This window comes from Dermacentor silvarum, chromosome 1 (assembly GCF_013339745.2).
Source record: "Dermacentor silvarum isolate Dsil-2018 chromosome 1, BIME_Dsil_1.4, whole genome shotgun sequence".
Classification (NCBI taxonomy): domain Eukaryota; kingdom Metazoa; phylum Arthropoda; class Arachnida; order Ixodida; family Ixodidae; genus Dermacentor; species Dermacentor silvarum.
Genome location: NC_051154.1, coordinates 75,915,427 through 75,937,267, shown reverse-complemented (window position 1 = coordinate 75,937,267; position 21,841 = coordinate 75,915,427). Strand labels below are relative to the sequence as shown.

General features: G+C 42.0%; 2 protein-coding genes across 4 annotated transcripts in view; one reads left to right on the top strand and one right to left on the bottom strand.

The window, feature by feature from the left end:
- Nucleotides 1-2,731: 2,731 nt before the first annotated feature.
- On the bottom strand, nt 2,732-6,836 carry LOC119466494 (cytochrome b5-like). The gene is made up of 6 exons (XM_037727009.2): nt 6,600-6,836; nt 5,447-5,483; nt 5,255-5,346; nt 4,976-5,005; nt 4,861-4,898; nt 2,732-3,015 (listed from the first exon to the last, which is right to left on the bottom strand). Exons 1-6 carry the CDS (start codon nt 6,714-6,716, stop codon nt 2,925-2,927), a joined length of 405 nt encoding a protein of 134 aa, XP_037582937.1. The 5' UTR covers nt 6,717-6,836; the 3' UTR covers nt 2,732-2,924.
- Nucleotides 6,837-7,063: 227 nt separating this feature from the next.
- LOC119466484 (zinc finger CCHC domain-containing protein 14-like) overlaps nt 7,064-21,841 on the top strand; it is a 76,498-nt gene continuing 61,720 nt past the window's right edge. The window contains exons 1-4 of one of the 3 annotated variants that reach the window (XM_049669961.1): nt 7,064-7,678; nt 14,928-15,108; nt 20,846-20,979; nt 21,123-21,183. In XM_049669961.1, the coding sequence (XP_049525918.1) occupies nt 7,205-7,678; nt 14,928-15,108; nt 20,846-20,979; nt 21,123-21,183 (850 nt within the window). In that variant the 5' untranslated portion in view covers nt 7,064-7,204. The remainder of the gene's footprint in view (nt 7,679-14,927; nt 15,109-20,845; nt 20,980-21,122; nt 21,184-21,841) is intronic. The other 2 variants (XM_049669955.1, XM_037727000.2) reach the window with 2 other exon arrangements.

Below are 21,841 nucleotides of genomic sequence, written 5' to 3'. Positions count from 1 at the left end.
CAGCCCTGCAGCTTTGCATCAATGTATACAAGACAAGTACCAAAGCTACAGGACTATAAATATTTGTCTATAAACGGCTAACAATATAGTAGTGTCCTATTCAAAATTGACTATATTTCAGACAGAGATAACAAATCTGAAGACCCATTGCACTCCCTTGTAGTACTATTATAAAGGCATCTTTGATAGAAATACACATGATGTCTTAAATTTAGAACTTGTGTGCTATTGAGACAGCAGTAGAGTCTTTAGCCATCTACCTGTCAAAATTCACAGGTTTTCCTCAATTTCCAAGCTGTAGCAGACAACTTTAGTTGTGGCAATGAAATGACAAAAAGTTAATGTAATGCTAGTGTGCAATCCAGCCTTACTTGTGCTCAGGTACGAATATGAGTTTATAAGCCAAGTATCAGACTTTTGGCATACTTTGCATCAGATTATGCAATGAGATTATCAATAATAATTTGGAAGTTTTCACATGCTGTAGTGTTGTTTCACTTTTGGGTGCATTTCAGTTGGGAGTAGTTGCTTGAGCAGAGTGCCATCTCAGTAGCTTTGAAAAGCAGTTCATTGTCATAAAAATATGGAATTTCCTTTCATACAATGCACAACTTCACCATGCACTTTCAAGCAACAACTGCTCCTCAATCCTACACCATCTGCCATATTTCATTACTTTGACTGTAATCGCAAAGCAGCACATTGGCAAGTTCTTAATTTCCAACTATAGTATTGGAGAGTCAATTGGAATGTTCCAGCAACAGGCAGCAAATGTAGACCCCACTGTGGTTCAGTTACCTCACTGAATTTCTACATAATGAAGTGAATCACGAGGTCCCAAAAGTGTACAGTACGTTACAAAAAATTTAATTGCACAAACTTTAAGACCAATCAAAATACTCCCCATGAGAGACAATACACCGGTTCCACCTCTTCCATTGCTGGAAGCACCTTTGGAAGTCTTCTGTTAAGCGCTTCAGCAGCTGTCATTTCCTCTAAAATTGTAGTCGCATCCCCGAAATGCTGCCATCGGGGAACCAGTTTGCATTTGGAGAACAAGAAATAGCCACAGGGGGCAAAATCTAGCGAGTAGGGAGGGTGTTTCAGCAGAGTGATGGAATTGTGTGCTAAAAACTTGCACACTATCAACGCAGAGTACGCGGACATCTTCGTGGTGAAGAGTCCTGCACGCCTCTTTCGACAAATTTGGTTGCACACAGCGCACACAATCTTTCAAACACTTCCCTCCATGTCGAAAGCTGCATGGACAGTTTGACTTTCAGGTACTAATTCATGAACACTTCCATGGCAGTCAAAAAACATGATCAACATCACCGATTTTTGCTTTGTTCCACACAATTCTTTTCTCCCCGCTCCTTGCTCGAAACTTCATCTCGATGTCGTATTCGTAAATCCAAGTTTCGTCACCAGTGACAACACTTTGCAAGAACTTGTCGCCGTCGTCTCAAGTTTTCCCATTAGTGCAATTCTTTTCGTCGCAACTTTTGCTCAGGAGTCGGCAGTTTTGACATCTTGGTGAAAACCTTTTATTTCCAAATTTTCAAGTCAAAATCCGGTGAACGGACGACTTTCCTAAATCAAGTGCTTCGGATGTCACTTGAGCAGTCACAAGCACAAAGAAGTGCACATTGCCAAAAGTTTTCATCTACGCAGGAGGTGTCCTGATCTTGCATCTTTTGGGACTTCAGTCTTTCCAAAAACGCTGGAACCAATGACTACAGTTCTTTCCTTTAGGGCATCCTTTCCACAGGCCTTTTGCAACATTTGATAAATCACTGCACCATTTTCACAAGAAATTAGATATTGATCTTTTGTTCAGTCGTTTGTTGATCCCCATTTTGACAGACTAAAAATGGGTTTCACAAAAAGTGCGCGCATAAAATTGTCTTGTCATACAGCAGTCCTGCTTGTACTATAGGCCAGCCAGGTCCTTTTGAGTGGCAGCACTACACAGTCTCCCACTTTTCTGCTGACACGCTGCACAAACTTTTTGGACAGACCTCATATGTACAACAGCACATCAAAAGCGCTATGCTTGTAGACCAGGAGCACCTAACACCAGGCAATAGGCCTGGTGTTAGGGGACCCTGGCACAATGGTGTTTTCAAGCCTGAGACAACATAGCGGAAACAGGTTTGACACTTGGAAAGGGCTTTACAAGGTAAGACACAATTCATGCAATACCAGTGTGCATGTTTGAGATGCTTGTTGTAAAGGCTTTACAGACATTAGGCCCGTCGGATAATGCTGCTGCTTGTACTATTATTGCCAACCTCTATGCCTTTATTGCTAATGTGACATCATAAAACCATGCTTGTCAAAAAGGGGCTAAATCTGCAGAAGCAAACAGCGATTTTCACCAGTTATAACATGTTAAGCAATTGAGAGTACTGAGCATGGCCCTAGCTTACCAAGTTGTAAGGTGCATAACTGCGACATGGCTACTATGCAGCAGTTGCACGGCATTACAGTAGCAATGCCTTTCTACTACTGCAAACAAAAGCAGCAGTTTTCCCACATTTTATAGCTTCAAGGCAAGTAGGTACTTGTTATTAGTGCGAGCTCGCATTTTTTGGCAGTGAGCGTTTCGCATAAACCTTGTGCTTCCCTTCCTGAAGGCTAGCTGGCCCAAAGCAGTAGCTTTTTAATGAAACAGCACTAAAAAGGTGGCTTCTCACAAGTTGTCAAGAGTGACTGAGCACAAAACAAATGCTTGTAAAGGTGTATATATTTCACCAAGGCTTACAACAATAAATTGTACAGTACCAAAAAAAGTTAACATGATATCTCGATTACATGCTGGCCCCAATAGTGAAGAAAGCAAATGCCGCTGACAATAAGCTTTTTGTTGCCTCCCGGCCACCTGGTCTGTTGCAAGTCACCCTCACAGCCACATGGAGGCTTCACTGGTGAGCACCGTAGGACAAGAAGAGTCGGTACAAAATAGAGGCGGCAGCTGCAACGCCTACGGGAATCAGCCAGCTCATCCAGGAGCTGCAAAGGAGTTCATCCAAGCAATTGCACAAGCTGTGCACAATGCTCCGACCAAATCATTGCTCTACTTTGGCAAATACATAAAACCACAGAAAAGGGAAAGAAAAATATTAGTAAGCCTCGCCACTACCCACCCACAAAAACTAAGGTCTATGAACCACTCCGTCAAGTGGCCAAAAGGAGTTTTCGTCTCATTAAGACGCAACCACTGGTCAACTACTTTGGCAACTCAGTTCCTATTACAGACCTGTTTAACCTTTAAAAATCTGTTGTTCACTCAAATGTTAGTTAGATGTGAGACTATTGCAAATTAATGACAGCCTAACATTATAGTTTCATTTATAACAGCTCAAAAGGAACAGTTTAAGCCAGAAGTCAGACCAACCCAACCAGACTTGCTTACATTTCAGCAAGAGGGTTAAGCGAGTCAACGCACAGGCATTCTATCGGCCCGATCCACTAGCATTTGCACAAACCCAATGATCGGGTTTCGGCCTGACAAGCGGTCGCCTCAATATTTACTGATGCAGTCTTTGTGACTGTATGCTAGCGATGGCTACTCCTATTCACTAGGTTAGCATGGCGTCGTGCAGTAAATACACAAAAAATGCCACTGTATTCAAAGAACCATTCAAGTAATGCACCTTGGATTGTGATGTCATTTTGTGGCATAAGAAATGTACTTCACGTTTTTCATTGAGATGATACAATGGTGTTGCACAAATTAATATAGGTTCTCACAATAATCCTGGGAAAAATAACATTAAATTTGTGAAAATATAGACCACTGGCATACAGCACTGTCTGCATATGGCCAGTCTTGACAAAGGGTCTGAGGAGGTTAAATGTTCAAAACCTCTTGGGGTTGACACAGCAGAAATATGTTTACATGTTACTTTTACTTCAGAGGTTCTTGCACATGTTAGCCTAAAAATTTACATTGCGACACTGATAAATGACATTGCCATTTAAGTCACAAGAAGCAATTTGTTCATGTGTACTAATTGATCTTAAAAGTCCATATTCAAAATATGCCTAACTTAAAACATTCTATCTGGAGGTGCATTAAGCATAAAATAGAAATCAACGACATCTTAGTTTTTAATAGGGTCACAATTCAGGTGAACTTGTCTCTTTTCCTGTTTACTGCACAGGAAGCCACACATCTGTTGGAACAGACACACACTTTGAATGGTGGGAAACTTGTGTTACGATAAGCACACATAAAAACCACTTGAGTACTTTACACGTAAAGTCATGGGGATCTCATTACTAAAAGCACTATAAAAGTAATCTTTGCTACTATGAACTGAAATATTAGTTGTGCTCTACTATTACCAGTTTCCCTACAGATAATTTGTTACGTTGTTCAACACTGTCACTTCTATGTTAGCTGCAACTCTGAATTAATGATGTTTAATGGATTCCCAAGCAGATAATTGAACTTTAGACAAAAGAATACAGAAATACTTTTGCCTTACAAGCTGCAAATCTGTAAAAAAAAGTACAACAAATCAGAACCAAGCACAAACACACACACAAATTTGAAGGACCACAATGTACTTTTCTGTTCCAAATAAGTATACTGAATGTTTACGAGTAGTGGGAGAACCTGTGGAACCTTTGGGGTGGCGCTAATTATGCAGATCTTGCACAGGCTTACTTATAAAGCATTGGGCGCAATATCTAAACATCCTGCTTTTGCTTTTAAAGAAACCCTTTCATCTTGCAGTAGGGGAGAGCCATTCGAATGGATGAACACAATAACACGATAACCAACAATAACTTGGTAATAAATTCTTACAAATAATTTAAAAAATAATTTTTGACTGAAGTAATTTGTACCTTTCGTTGGAGGTGGATGCTGCCCACTGAGTTTTCTTCTGTAAAAGAAAATGCAGGTTATACGACAAATTAAAAAGAAAACCTGCACATTGGACATATCAGTTAACACACTCACCGCAACCTGACCAATTTTCTTCTGGTCCTCCTGCAAAAAAGAACAGATGTCGATAGCTACATAAGAAACACAAGTATAAGCAGGATAGATAGCTGGGCTAGTTTATAAAATAGTTCATGCTTGAAAGTACAGTGCAACAGGACTAGTATGAGAAAAAAAAAAAAGGGGAGGGGGGAGGGGCATTGAGAATGTCGCTCCTTTCTCTCATTTCACCCTAGTCCTGTTTTCGTGCTGTATTTTCAATCAGGTTACTAATTTCTCTGATCACGTGACAAGTACCTCACAAAGGTCGCCAATCTTGTACTGTTTCATTAACTCTCTGGCATCTGTGGAATGTCCAACATCTTCAAATGCTTCAGTTGCATGCTTTCCTGCAGAATAAGAAATCACAGGTAACATTGCAATATATTTGATTATGTAAAGGCAACCACACCAAAGGTATGCAAACAAAGCCACATTGAACGTATTTACCAGCCTGCTCCAGAAGAACTTCTTCACCGCCTGGGTGCTGAAATAATAAAATGCTGCAATCAGCATCGATTCCTTTCTTTGTCCCACTGAAACACCAATTGTGTAGCACATCCTGCCACCTCAATGCTGTTGTAAGCAAACAATGGGTCTTGCCAGTCCTTGCCCTCATTACGAGATAAAAGTGTGGGGCAAAGTTCTGTGCACGAACAACTACAGCAAGTCTTTACAACCAATTACTTCCCCCTCTTTTTTTTCCCCCCGGGCCCGCAAGGCTCCTTTAAAAAAAACAAGCTAACGCAATATCCAGCACTTCTTTGAAGGTGGCAGGTGAGAATATGCAATTTCTCACTCCGCGAACCTGGATTTGGGAAAAGTAAGTAACCTGATAAGATACGGCGCTGCCGAAAAGCTACGCAGTTTTCTTCGGCTCCAATGGAAAAAAAAAAAAAAAGTATTTTAAGAGTCCCAAATTTTTACCGCCTGTTTCCTGATGCAGGGCCTCGGGGTAACTTTTCGTCGCACTTCTGTCAAGGTCTTTGAGAGCTATATTGGTACAGAGTTTTCTGCCGTTATCCTCAAGGAAAACCTTCTGGCCGAAAGCCTTCCCGCCGGCAAGAATCCGCTCACGGTCGACACACACGCGCCCGCGTTCAGTTACAGCATTAGACGTGGGTTTTTGTACCGGTAATAGCAAAAAAGGAATAATGTAACCTGGGTAGAAAGAGACATGCATTAAAGTGGAAGCGAATGCTTACTATTATATACCTGCTTGTTCTAATGAGCGCTACACTGCCGTGCATCCGCCGCCGGAAGAGCTAATAACGAAGAGAAGAAAACAACATGCGACTAACCCCGACGATCGCGCACCTGTGTTGCCTGTGGCACACCTGACAGCTGGGAGCAAAGAACCTGGGCATACGGCATGCAGCCGAGAACATTCTGGAGGCCGTACGACGAGCTATTTCATACCCAGTGGCGAGGCTATATAAATCGAGCACACAGTGCGATGACTTATGAAGTGACACACATAGTTCACAAAACTAATGTTGCTACATAGTGGGCATTACCGACAATGCGAATCGAAGTGGATGCCAGTTAGAAACGGTCACTTTCCTTCTACGCCTCAAGGACGAAATAATCTGGAATCACGTACCTCTTCCATGAATTTCGTCACGTCGTACACCGCGTTGTGAATTAGTAACCATGCCGAATACTTCTCATTGTGCTTCTCGATTTCGGCTAGCGTGTACGTTTTCGTCGGCGTGGCCATGGCTGCAGTAAAAGTGCGAAACGTTGATCGCAACGTGAAACAGGAAAGATACTGCCGAAAGTTCGCTAGTCACTGCTTGCTAGCTATCGCCCGTTAGAGTGGCTCCGCCTCACACGAAACACGTCACAACTACTGGCGCTCTCTTGCGGTAAAAGTTGGCAATTATGGCACAATAAATTCTTCCACCTTATATAAGCGACTTCACATCTAGCTTCCATTCAGAAAACAATTGTTGTCATTTAATTTTGTTATTACTGCTTTAATTTTTTTTCTTTCGCTGTGTGTGATCAACTAGGTCTTGGGCTAAAACCAGGGTGGCCTATGATTGGCTGCTGCTTCTAGCGCTGCCTTGCCCGCATCCCCGGATGAAAAAGTCTTCTTGGCCTGCTGTCAGGCAGAAGAGTAATGGCGAGCAAGTGGTTTTCGTCGGTTTGAGGTTATCTAGTTATTTGCTGAGGAGGTATTCCCTCGCCGATCAGTGATGCGCCATGGTGTGCAAAGAAGAAATATATTCGTGGTTTAAACAGTTAAATGGTGCAGTGAGGATAGATACCATGTGTGGTTTGCTCAACTTGTGCTTACCTTTTGAACTACGGTTTTTGGGCACTTGCGTAGAAGATTTAGCTAGCAAGGACTACGCGTACTTCCGAGAAGCAGAACTGCGTGCAAATAACTTCAACGAGCTGTCCAAATGCACCAATGTTAGAGACGCTGTATCACGAAGTAAGCTGATCACTTCGTTGGCCTTGCTGCACCTTTCCAACCGCAGTTGCTCGCATGCTATCTTCGAAGCCCTGTCCGAAGAGATGAAGTGCGCCAAACAGGAGACGTATGACACAAAGACGCTAGAAGAGATGCTGCTTCTGTTCACCATGGCCACGCATCATCCGTCGTTCAGCTTTGACGAGCGCTCAGAGTTCGTCAAGTTCCGCGAAAAGCTGGAGAGCCTTTGGGCAGCTCAGGTGGGTGCGGACACTTCGCGGTTTTCCGCGGATCAGCTAGGAGGTTTGACAGGACTTTCTGACTAGCCGCTTTTGTTGCACGTTTTTTTTTTTATCATTCTGTTCTGTTTTTTCGTGTTATTAATTTAATTTGCCGTGAGGCGTCATTGCAGGCTAACTTCATTGCTGGAGGACAGTCCGCTAGCGGCGGATACCGGTGCTTTCGGCGTGCGGAGATTGTGGTAGATGGGCTCCTGTTTCATTAGGCATTCTCTACGTAGTGCGTACACGTAGTGTATGCTCGGCCAGAACCGGTGTCATGAAACTTAAGATTCTTTTGGGACATGGCCGTGTTGTGGGAAGTTTGCTGAGGCTGTTAGTCATCTAGGGTGCTATGCCAGCCTGTATTCGAACCCGTTTATTTATATCTGCTTTGTTTCGTGCGTGGAAAAGGTCATTGCTTACTTCGCTAACGTCTCGTTCTGGCTATTGTTTGCAAGTTGTACAATCTGCTGCAGCGCATTATACTGGCTGCAATGAGTACGTAAAAGTTCATGCATCGTTTAACTGAGTCAATTTGGAAAATGAAAGTGTGAAAAACACAGCTATGATTGGCTCTGTCCTATGGCAGATCACTGTACATTTTATCATGTACCCCTGTTTCTGAACCACAGGAAATGCCATTTTACTTGCTGTGGAGGGAACAGAGGAAGTTAATGGCCACCTTCTGAGATGCACCCATGACCTGAGTCATCTATATGTTATGCTTGTGTGAAAACTTCGTGTCGGGGCTAAATAATTATTATTCACTCCGTTCTGGTACCGCCCCCCCCTGGCACCACGCTAAAGTTTACCTTGTGCTTCTTGGCTTTTCATTTGCCCTAAAACATTGGCAGGAAAAATGAAGTTTTTGCCCACTTGCAACATTTTGAGCAAGTGAGGGTGCCTTTTTCACAATTTGCACCCCCTATGTTTTGTATCTTTCATACATTCAACATCTGAGGCTAAGGAAATACAAACAGTAGAACTGTGGAATACAAGCATATGCTATCATGTTCGCAAGTCAAATTGAACACATACCTTGCCAACACTGTTTAAACTTACTCGCACACTATGTAGAGTGTTCTAAATTGAAATTTTGGGCCACACACAAATGTTTCCTGTCAATAGTCTAAAACATGCTGCAAAAAATGTAACTACACTCCAGGATTTTTCTACATCTGCTAAAATGCAGTACAGAAATTTAGCAATGTGTGTTATACTGTAACTAAGAGACAAGATGAAAAAAGTGTATTGAAGAGCTTTTGTGCTTGATTCAGTGTTTTTTTTTTTTCCTCTCTTATTCAGTGCTATGTAAAGGTATTTTGGAGATGCACACAAAAATTTGTTATGGGTACATCAACTGTACCTCTAGCAATATTTTAGTGTCTATGTCTCTATTTTTGCAGCAGGAGCAATTTTGAAAGGCATGTTGGGCTGCCTGCTTTTATGGCTGTGATCAAGATGCACCAGTGTTTGTTGTCTTTTTTTTTTTTTTTTTTTGCACAGGAGAAAGGGATGCACCCAGTTAACCTTCTAGCATGTACAGGGATGTGAACTGATTGATGCTCAAGGTCTTTGCTAAAAACCTTCATTGGATATGTTCTAGAAAATTAACTGGGTGCATATTTTTGGTCCTTGAAAATCGACTGTAGACATTTGTATCTGGCTAACACATTGATTGAGAAACACATTGGTTGGGAATATCTTCAGATACTGCAAAATACTTATCAAAAAGGTCATTTTCAAAGCTGTAAAAATCCCCAGCTGATTTGGTTGCTGCTGCATGGTGGCTGCACTAAAGTGAAGCCTGTTTGGTTCGGTGTAGTGAACACGTGCATGTCCGAGGTTTCGTTGAGAACAAGGGAGGGATTCCGTGCTAAAATTTTCAGTTTGCTAAGAGCAGACAGTAGTTGTTAAATTTTTGCAAAAGCATGGGTTTAAAATTGCATTGTGCATTTGGAGAAGGTGTTGAGGTTTTGCTCTGGGCATATGGCTAGTAGGTGCTGTCAAAGTTTAATGCAGCCATTTCATCAGCATCATTTTCGCTTGGGTGCATACATACCACATATCTTTTTATGAGCCTCGCTGTACTGTGTTGCATAGTGGATGGGAAGTAGTCAACTTTGTCTTAGACCACTCGGAACTCTTAAGTTTGCATCTTCAGCAGTAATCTTGTGCCATGACAGTACTTGTCATCATTTGAGAATGAACCTCTTATGAGTAACAAGCTTCACTTGTCTTTTGCTTTTCTGTTGGAAGACTTTGCCAACAAAATATTAAGTACAAAACATTTGATTTGAGTGTACATAAAGCAGGCACTCAAAATTAATAATTTGGAGCCTTCCCCTGTGGCATCTCTTCAAAGCCATTGATCACTTTGCATTACCAGTGGGAAAGCACTGGGCTCTCATTAAGTATGAATGAGTACAGCTGCTCTTGCATCCCCTTTGGTGAAAAGACACTATTAAATGCATGCAATATTGAGAATTTTTCTAATGTAGGAGGTAGATAAATATTTGGGAAGGCAGCATGCACCGTACAAAAGAGCGCTGTGGGCACCAGTGTTTTTTTTTTTTTTTTCTTCAAGTGTTGAATTTTCCTGCAACTTTTCTCAATCCCTCAGTAAGTCCATTTTTATAAATGTGGTAAATCTCCTACTGAAAATTGACTGCATGTAGAATTTGGATTTTTTAAATATTTACTCTTTTCCTAATTTGGTTGCTGTTTGACACTGATCTTTATTAACAAATCAATTATATTCTGGCAGTGCACTTTATCCTGCAGTGCACTCCCCCCTCACACACACACAGCCTTTTGATTTTGTGGCATCTAGAAACATTTAAAAAAATTTCTAATGCATGTTGATGTTTAAAAACAAACAGCATGAAATGGTGACTTGTCATGGAGGTAACCAATAAAATTGATTGGTATAAATTTTGGAAGAAATTGCATGTATTAGCTGTAATAATGAAAGCAGTGACCCATTTGACATAAAGAAATGGTCTAGTTTTGCAATGTACAGAATACATTTTAAACCTCCAGGAGCTCTTGATTTGCTGCTGTGTAGAACACTGAGGTCTTTAGACAGCTTGTTCATTAGATTTGGATTCAGTGTTCACACAAATAAAAAGTGTGTGTCTTCACTCACTGACACTCTGGCTGCATGCCATCCAGCTCCACTACTTTTGAAAATACATTTTTCGTGTACTTGCAACTGTGGCTGTTGGCCTGGCCAACCTTCCATGTTTGTGATCTTACACCTGAAATTCGAAAGATTGTTTTTCAGCACTAGTAAATACCAAGATCTCTAAATTGTAGCTGTAGTGCAGAAAAATAAAATGGCATCTTCTCACTATAAGTTGTAAGCTGACAAAAGCTAAGGGCCTGGGCAGTGCATAAGGAGTGCTTGGTTTGTCAATAAGTATACCTATGAACTCTTGCACCAAGACCTAACAAAAACTAGGCCAGGAGTAAAACTGCATGATTTGTGTGTTCATAGCCTTGTTTCTTTTCTAAGTGACCTAGCTCACAATTCATGGTGGAACTCCACAGACTGGCACGCTTCCAAGGTTTGCTTGTTAAGGTCCCTATTGTCTGAAGCTTGTTCTGCTGGGTCTTTAAGGTTGCTGTTCATTCAAGACATTAAAGTGCAAAAGGTTTCTGTAGGCCACAGGACCACTAGACTTATTTGAGAGTTGGTATCACCTCTCTCCTCCCCTTCTAAAATGCAAGAATTAAGCTTTTAGACTGTCGGACATCAGGCATGTATTGTCAAAAATAGGGTTTCCACTGGTATTGCTTGTTTTCTCTGCATTCTGTCCTAGTGGTCTGATGTTTTGATATGAGCATGTGTGTTTTACAGGGAAATCGATTGACATTGATTTTATTTTTTTTCAATTGTTTCTTAGGCTCGCTGCTTGTTTAGCTAACTTCAATGGCAGTGGTGGGAATGCTGCCTAAAATTGCACCAATCTGCGCCAACTGGAATTTGTTGCTCCATACTGCTCCAAAAGGGTCTTTTTCACCTAAATTGTGCCACTGCTACGCCACGATGTAGTTTCGGCTGTGTGAAAATTGGGAAGCTCCCAGGCAATACAAAACAAACCGTGATGCCATTGCATTCATTGGCCACATTCGTTCAGGGTGTTACAGCCAGCGAGACTGGGACTGTGACAGAATCGAATTGATTATTATTTTCATACACAAACCATGAGGCGTGCATGAGGCTACATTGAGTTAGGTGGCCGTGTTAGCTTTGCGAAGGCTGATGCGCGATGGTGCTTTGTAGACAAAAAGGTGATCAGTGTCCACCATATTTATTCATGTAGCTTTCTTGCAACTTCATTAGTTGCACTGCATTAATTTTTTTTTTTTTCAAGAGAATTTGAGGTCGTTTAATTTAGCATTCGGAATTTTAACCAAACACATGGCGATCAGGTACTAGGCTGCGGTTGATGCTCTTTGTCAGCTGTGGCTTTGGTAATACATGTGCCTTTGGCAAAGCTCGTGGTGAAGATGTTGAACGCGAACGAGCAAGTACTCTCGAGTCCTACACGCCTTTCCTGCGAGTGCATATCAGTGGCAGAATGAAGAACACTATGTGCTCGCACCGCCCTGATATAGTTAATAAAATGAAATCAAAATGTGCAGAATATCAAACCTACGTAGTAGTCCTTCCTTGATGGGAAAATAAAATAAAAGTAATTTCAGCTGCACTGGTAAATTCCATATATAAACCACAAAAGAGCCCTTCTTACCGTGAAAACAGGCTTCGTAAGCAAGAAAAGATGCACAAACGAAAGACAAGTGGCAACCGCCTTGGATTTCCCGCCACGTCATAGATTTTGATGGCAACTGCTCAGGCCCAGATAACTGTTCTTCAATGGAGTTGTAGTACATTCCATCCTAGAAGAGTGGAAGACTACTTGGCAAACTTCAAGAGCTTTTACAGGTCCACAACGGCCCAAGTACAAAGAAGTACTTTGAAATCCGTGGCGTCAAGCTAGCGCTGGTATTGCGGCACAAAATTTATTCAGGACCGTGACCTTCATTTGCTGTGTGAATAATCTACTTAATACCACGAAATTGGCGAGTGTTTCTCTTTATAGTGTCCCTTTAATGTTCCTTGCGTTGTCTCACATAGCGCCGCCGGTAGCATGTCACTGTTAATGTATGCTCGCCACTGCCATCGTAGCCTGTTGTGATGATCACTATTTTGCTCCTAGATTTTTTGAGTAAATGATTGTGTGATCTAAAGAGGGGAACACAAAATAATATTTCATTTTTCTGCATGCGTTTTTGTGGAAGGCTTACACCTGCGCTAAACAAAGCAGTAGGTGCTCCTAAATTAGATTTAGCCTGCTCCTGTATCTGCTTCAAAACGCTGAAGAGCATTCCCACCACTGCAGTGGGTTCCAAACAATGGTTCGAAGCTTTCTCAGGGGTTTATCCAGAATTTCGATTTTGGGGGGATGTTACCAGAACGCAGGCGGGGGGGAGAGGGGGTGAATACGAAGTTATTGGTTATCTTTTTTTAATCTTTTCTAAATGAAAAGCTGAGCGGCGGAGGAGGGGGAAGAGGTTCAAGGGGCTAGTGCTCTTTTTACATTGTTTTATTTAATTAAAGCTGCACGCTTTTTTTCAACAAATGGTGAAGGAAAAGCTGCTAATTAGCAGAAGTACACTAATTAACCTTTTAAGCAAGCACATTAAACCACATTACAAGGGAGTTAGTCCTTGTTGGTGCATGTCGAACTGATATTGCGCAAAAAATACTACAATGAAGGAGGAAACAGGCGGGCACAGACAGGTTATCACAAACGCTGTATAAAAGGCCTAATTGTGTGCCTCATTTTGCGGTATTATAAATTCAATACTATATTTAAACACCCAAGGCATTCTGTCATCACGTTTGAATATTGCAAGAACATAAGGGACAACGTTTAGAGTTCTCATTTGATTGCAGTTCTCTTTTTTTTTATGCAGAACAAAGTGAAGCAATTTCTTAATCAACAAGTCTTGGGATAGAACAAAGAGCATACGTTTTCAAAACTAAGTGCAATATCATTTTGCGCGAAAAAAAAAAAAAACACAGTTAAAATGTAACAACTAAGACACAAAAAGTATATATGCACATCATGTCCGCTACAATCCGGTACATACAATATCCGAAGAAACTACTAGGTATACCGTGGCTGCCACATTCACGAAACAATAATAAAATAAACTGGGACTACACAAACTATACAATGGTGAAAATAACACAGACGTTTCGAGACCCGTACGGGTTCCTTGATCACTCGGTGCGATCACGGAGTGTGATCAAAGAACCTGTACGGGTCCCGAAACGTCTGTGTTATTTTCACCATTGACTTGGTCAATGACTGCAATTTCTTCGTCATCATGTTACCTGACCAGACGAACTTTCGTCAAACTCTTGACTACACACTATACAGTTGCACCGTGTCACCTTGCACGTATGTACAATACCCAACCTGGTTTCTTGGCCCACCTAATATTGGCGATACTTGGAGCTTTGAGAGAAATTTCCATCAGCATGTCGCCATGGGCCGGCGTCATGCGACATCTATCTGATCTTAAGAACCTGTTCATGGTTCAGGTACTAGTGACGCCAGAATCGGCACAAGAAATCTTGTTGTGTTGATAGCGGTGAATAGAGGCAGCTCCATGTGGCGGAGCGTGTACGTCCAAACATAGGTATATCCGTGACGACAGTGAAATGCGTCTAGATATTCATTAACCATGACTACAGTACGGCAAGCAACTCTGAGCGCTGGCAGTTGCATAGCCGAAAATACACGGACGTGTCTAGCGTTTACCGCGGCATTAAGGTTTCTCCGCTCCCTGCAGGTTGCAGTGCAGCACAATCGTCTGTGCGCTGTGGTCTGCACACTGATCAAAATTGGGTCTCAAAATTAGGGCCACGTAGCGTCCACCTCCACAAAGAGTAAAAGATTTCTTAAAGCAATTACCACAGTGCATGGGATCAGCATAATTTTTTTCCCCAGGATCAGTGCCTGTCTGTAAGAGGGGAGGGAGGGGAGGGGTGGGGGTTGGTCAGGAGTAATTTTTTTTTTTTTTTTTTTTTGGGGGGGGGGGGGGGTGTCAAGGATCCGCCGGGGGGGGGGGGGTATAAATCACTGCTGTTGTTAGTGTGGAAGTGTATTGCAAGTTTTGCTGTTTTTTTTTTTTTTTTTTTTTTTCTCAGGGCATGACTGTGGCTGCGCCTGTGGAGTACATGGTCCCTTGCATGCCCTACACCGTGCCATTCATGCCTCCCTATCCTGTGGCAACTGATGCAGTGGCATCCCCACCTTATGTACCAGGCTGCGGTCGCACACACAGTGCACAGAAAGGTGGTGCATTCATTGTACATCTGGCACTTTGCGGTTAGCTTTCATTCTTTGGGTTGGTTTTGTGCTGGGATGCTGCCAAATATTGCAATATATTGCTGCAGTCGTGCTCTAGAACTTTATGGAAAAACCACAACTACATTGGTTTACTTTTAGGTTATCTATGTTATAAATTAGTACCCTAGAATGCTCTTTAATATAAATAATTTGTGTATTGCCACACTGACATTACTAGAATAAAAGTGTCTGAGTATCTGACATGTATTATTTGGCATGGCATACAATAACTGGAATTATTTTCCTATTTTACCTTTCTCTTTCGTTTATCCCATTGTACAACTTGTCAGTGTAGAAAGCATCATATGTGGCATCACCTGTAAAAAAAAAAAGTGCTCTATTATAAGTAATTTCTCCACTAGGAAGTTGATTGCTTTCATTTATGCTGGTGGTGAGCCTCAGAATATATTTTATTTGGGTATTTATGTTTATGCCTGCAATAAATGCCAACTGCATCATGTTGAATTGTTAGGCACTTGTATCAGACTACATGACTATCATTACCATTACTCTGAGCAAGGAGACTGATATTTGTACGTATCTGCTAAGTTCAAAAGCCAAGGGCTGTGATCAAGGTAAACTATATTGATATGCAGACTGTACAGCCTTGAGCACCACATGTTGAACCTGGTAGGTGTCGTCAGGTTATGCTCTCTCTGCAACATGGCTCCCACACTTTAGACTGGAGTAAGAGAGGCTGTACGAGGCTATTGTGATTTATTAGTTTCATATCTGTAATACAGCAGCTACGAGGGCTGGCATACATTTGACTCCCAATTAGGCATGCAATATTATCTGATGTTGTAATACAGTATAAGCGAACAGTTTAGCATGCCTTTTTGACCTCCAGGACAGCAGCTGATGTAAATATAAGCTGGGTCGAATTAATCAACACAAAGTTAACTTCCGAAAGCTTTGCAGACTTTGCATGATGAATTTCATACTTTTTCCATCATAATTTGGTTTGAATTTTCCATTAGTTCAATTTGTTTTGGGAGTACACGTGCAAGCACTGTGCTGTAGCCTGTGAAAGTGGCTTGCCAACATGGAATGTATCACCTGTATTGTCATCCTAGTGAACAGGAGTAGCTAAAGCACACCTGTGCAGCGCCTGAGTTCCAATCGTACCTGGGCAAGACCTCTTGGTCTTTAAGAAATCCCTTTAAGGTGTAGATGAACTGTGTGTGCCAAAAATGCTTAGCCAATGCAACCTTATCACGGTAAGCTGCATGGCCTTATGGTGATGTTGCAACTGCACCTGCTTGAATGCAATGGGAAAAGCAGCAGCTTGTTTGCGTTATACCATCGCCTCCTCTAGAAAGTTGCCTGCCGCGTGCGCCAAAAACCTGCTTCCCTTACCTTTCCCCTTTTCCTCCTTTCCACTGGAGGTGGTAGCTAGCGATCTTTGTGGTGGTCGCTTACAACACATATTCGCGCATATGCGCATCACTGCATAGCAGTGCAGCCGTGAATGCGCGCCATAACAGAAGACGTCTCTTCGGCAGTCGACGTCTTTCGCGTTGATTGTTACAAGTCCAAGGAACGAAAATGTCATCGAACGTGGCCAGAACACCAGTTTGTTCAAGTACAATTGAACAGATGTGTTGCTATCACCCTCAGTGTCGCCACACTTTTCGAACAGCCGACGCCGCTGCTGCTGCTGCTACCGCCATGACACCACACCACCCCAACCCCCTTAGCAGAGATAGGGAATTAGGTGACACCATCTCTTAACAACCGACCGCAATTCAATGCACGACGGCTACAATGAGTGAGCACGCAACGCTGCAGACATCTTTCTAGAGGAGTCGATGTTTATACCTAGTGCAAAAGTCCAAAAATCATGTTTTGTGTGTAGAATGTGTGTTTAAACTGGGGCAGCTGAGTTACCTGTTCTTAAGAGGAAGCTTTAGCTCGGGGACTCGTATCTAAATACACGGGAAAGGAGAAAGTTTTTCTCGGCAAACACTGCACCAAATTTGATGAGGGTACTTGCATTTAAAAGAAAAAGTTAAAATGTAGTGACTGTTGGAAGCAATTATTTAGGTCGTGAATTTTATAATAAAATTAGTTCAAAATCACAAATTTTCAGAAATGAAACTATAATGTTTACGACGCTGTAACTCGGCAGTAAAAACGATATCGCAATTCTGTAAATTGCATCTAATAGTACATCTAAAGTGGACAGATATGATGTATTATACATGGCTCTCAAGTACACCACTAATATGCGAGTATGATTTGCAAAGCGTTCGTAAGCATTGTAGCAAATTCCCATAAGATAAAAATGATTTCAAATTTGTCCGCTTAGAATGTTTTGATGGATGCAATTTACAGAACTGTGATATTTCTTCTTGATGCAGAGTGAAGGATTTCCAAACTTCATGCTCCTAGTTCTTTTTTCAAACTTACCAATTTTTGGCAATTGTTATCAAAAAGTTCTGGCCATAAATCAAAATTCCACTTCCAACAGTCACTAGAATTTAACTTTTTCTCTCAAATGCAGCAAATTTTATTAAAATTGGTCCATGAATTATCTTGGAAAAGCATTTCTGCATTTTACATGCATTTGAATAAGCGGCGTCAAACTTGGGGCTAAGCTAAAGCTTCCTCTTAATTTGTGCTTTCTTGTGTAGTGATTTGTTTTTTGTGAGAGAGAGAGAGAGAGAGTACAACTTTTATTTCCAAAATTTTTGGAAAGAGTAGGGGGGGTTTGCTACACCTCTTCGCTTATGCGCTGGAGGTGACCTCGGTCCCATGGACGGAGGCAGCCTCCAGCGCAGCGTTGATGATATTCAATTGGATTTTCAGGTCTGAGCTAGCCATAGTGGTCTCCCAGTCGTTTTTGTTCTTGATATTTAATGCATGCTTTTTTGGGGGGGCATTGCCAAATTATGTGGAAGAGGTCTGCGATGCCGCCGCAAAGGTTGCAGTGGGGATCGTATATCTCTTGATATATTCTGTGCATAAAGGCTGGTGTTGGAAACGTGCATGTTTGCAGTCTTCTCCGTACCCATTCCTGTTTTTTATATAATTCTGAATGTCCTTGTGGATATTTCTGTCTACCGAGTTTGTAGTGCTCGGTGATTTCGTTGTAGCTGAGTAGCCCTTCCGCAGGGTTTTCGCCCACTTCATCTTTGTCTCCACTTAGTCCTCTAACCTGGTATGCGAGTCCTCGGGCGAGGGTGTTGGCAGATTCGTTGCCGGGGGGATCTGAATGTGTGGGGGCCCATTTCAGAACCTTTCTAACATTTTTGGCTATTGAATTTAGGAGTCTAAGTGCCCTTTTGGATATTATGCCGCTTGCGCAATTAATAATCGCTGTTTTTGAATCACTGATAATTGTTTTCCCACCTTCTATGTTGAGGGCTAGGGCTACTGCGCATTCCGCTGCCTCTTTTATGGAGTCGCATGGAACAGTGGCTGTGACTTGGGTATCCTCGGGCAAATTGGTGGCCACTGCAGCTTTTCTGCCATTGTACCAGGCAGCGTCCGCGTTCAATACCCATGTATCGTCTTTGTGTGTTCTGTGAAGGGCTTTTGCTCTTTCTCTTCTTTCTGGGTGATATGTTGGATGCATGTTTTTAGGGAGTTGGGGGAATGATGAGTCTGTCCCTGATTTCATTCAGGATGATGTCACATTCAGGTGCATAAAAGAGAATTTCTGATTTTTCTGGAGAGCATGCCAGGCCTTTGGTTTTCGCCCAGCGTTCTACCGTGGTTGCCGCGTTTTGCAGTGTGGCCTCGGTCTCTCCGTCGCTGCCTTTCGTCACCCAACACGTGATGTCGTCAGCATACAGACTGTAGTTTAGGTCGGTTAACTGATCTAACTTTTTTGTCAGGCTAATCATAACCGTGTTAAATAACAAGGGGGAGAGTACTGCCCCTTGTGGTGTTCCTCACGCTCCCAACTCTATTTCCTCAGAGTGGGAGCATTCCAGTTGTAGGGTTGCCGTCCTTTCTCTGAGGAAGTCACTGATGTACTCGAAGGTTATCTCACCAAGACCTAGGTCCTAAATGCTCTCGAGTATCGCCGCATGCGTGAAATTATCGAAGGAATTAATCCGGAGCCTCCACTACAGCATGCCTCGTAATCATAACTTGTTTTGGCACGTAAAACCCCCCAAAAAAAGACATTATCGAATGCTTTCTTTAGGTCTAATCCCATTATGGCTTTTGTGTCCGTTGTGTTGGTTCCGGGGTCTAATATGTGTTGCTTTAGCTGTAGCAGCACGTCTTGAGTAGAGAGTTTTGATCTGAAGGTGGAGCATGGTGTGTTGGTACAGTTCCCTTTTGCTCCATGTGTCTATTGATCCTGGTGATGACCACGTGCTCCATCAACTTCCTTGCACACGAGGTTAATTAAGGAGATGAGCCTTCAGTTATCCAATGATAGTTTCTTACCGGGTTTGGGGATGAATACTATTTTGACTTTCTCCCAATCGTGTGGTATGCCCTCTCCTGCCCAGCAGTCATTCATGTAGTTTGTGAGCGCTGTAATTTTTTGTGAGTCTGTGTGTTTGCGAGTCTATCATTCACATCTTGTCATTTTATTTATACAGTGTCTTAAAAGTTGAACTAATAGTCATTTTGATAAAAACCTTAAGCTATCTACACAAAATCTGTTTGCACAGGCGGTTTGTGCGCTTTGGCTGATGCAATTTTTGAAGCAAATTAGTCACCAAACACATAATTAACGAAAACTTCATTTTCTTGCTACCGTGATTGTGGGATATGTGTATATTTGAAACTTTAAGACATTCGTATTTGAAGACAACTTCACTTTGATTGATTGTCCTGGAGTGCTTCTGTTCCGACATAATCGTCGTTAAATTTGACTGATTCAACTAATTTTGCATTCACAGGCATGGATCTCTGCACATCAAGGCCCCATTGGGATTTAGCTTACTGTGTGTGGCATATTGTTTGAAATCTGGACAAAGCTGGTAACAGCTGCACTTTTGCTATCGCCTGGCAAAAACAAGCAATGACTGACTTTTTCCTTTCCCTCATATTGACTTTCCATCAAGGTTTGACTTTGTCAAGATCCATGCTCGTCAATTCGAAATTAGCTGACTGAGTGTCAAATTTAATGATGAATATCTTCGAACAGAAGCACTTCAGTAGAATCAAGGTGACGTCTTCAATTAAGATTGTCTTGACGTTTAAAATGTAAACATATACCGTAGTCGCAAAAGTGAAAAAGTTGAGAAGCTTTTGTTAATTATGGATTTGATGACTCTAATTGTTCGGGAAAATTATGTCTGCCAAAGTGCATAAGCCGCCAGTGCAAGCCGTTTCGTAGCCTCACTGGATTTCCAGTCGAGCTGCTCACCACGTTTGTGGATGCCCAACGCTAGTGCCAGCGCATTAGTTTCGTCTGCCTGTATTGTAGCCTTGGGCTGGAGATTCATGCATTCTGGGTCACCCATCAGTGTTGCCATACTGCTGTACAATTCTGCTGGGATGTAAATTCAGATACAAATTTTCTATCGCACTGAATGAGCTCAAATTTCAGCAGCTGTGGGATGCATACGGTTTAACATGTAATGCATAATTGAAGCTCAAAAATTCGGTGTCATGGCCCCTTTAATCATGTATTGTTTGGGACATATTTAAAAAATAAATTGGCTTATAAAGTGTCTTATGCAAAGTTTTGTGTGCTATAGGGGGGGCAAGAACAGGTGTAAATGTGGGTTTCTCTACTGCTTTGCAGCACGTCTCTCTAGTATTGAGGTGAAGCCTGAGCCTCAGTGTAAGAGGTCAGTCAAACTGAGCCTACAGTGGTCGGACAGACACCAGACAGAGGTCGTGCGTTCCTTTCAGGAGATCTCTGGGCTTTCTCAGAAGGTATGTTGTTTTCATAATTATAGCATTATGGTGATAACATTGTAAACCATGATAATCAATGGCTTGCAGTTGATATTGTGCTCTAGTGGGACAACTGGGTTACACTTAATTTTAATTTGTGTGATGGTGGTTTGATATTCCAGCTCTCTCGTCTGAGTGCTTCTGATCCATCGTGTAGTGGAAAGGCAATTCCCCAGCTACCAGGTATGTGTGTAACTTGCTAACCATGTCAAGAGATATTGAATATTTATCGAACTTGGCATACAGGAGTATTAGTTTACTTCAGCCTTATGCCACAGTTTTCTGCGGCAAAAGGCTGAAAAATCTTGATGCCAGATAATGTCACGTTTTTTTGATAATTGTAATCGTATTTAGTGTCTAGTTAGCCCCATTTTTATTATCATATTAACTGTGAGAACTGCTAGAGCATGTCATTTTCAGGTTTATAATGCAAGAGTTTTCAATTGGGGCTGTGGTTGCTGAGAGACTGAGGCCTAAGCAAAGTCACTGAAACTATTTAACTTAGCCTTTCGTGATGATGGTCACTTCTGGACAGTCTAGGGCCAAATGGGGATGTTTCCATGTCTTTTAAGTGCACTAAGGGCAGTAATAGATTTCTTGTGTTTGATATAAAATGCAGTATCAATTAAAGGGGACCCTGAACCACTCTCTGTCGAAGTGGAGAAATGCATTTGAAGTTAGAAATAGGCTATTTCAGAAATACTTTGCTGCAAAGAGTACTTCAATGCGTTGAGCAGAAGTGGAGTTATTAGCAATCAAACGCAGCCTTCGCGGGGCGTGCCCACAATGTTCCGTCTACTGAACGTCACTGTGGTGCGCAGTTCAAATTTGATTTTGGATG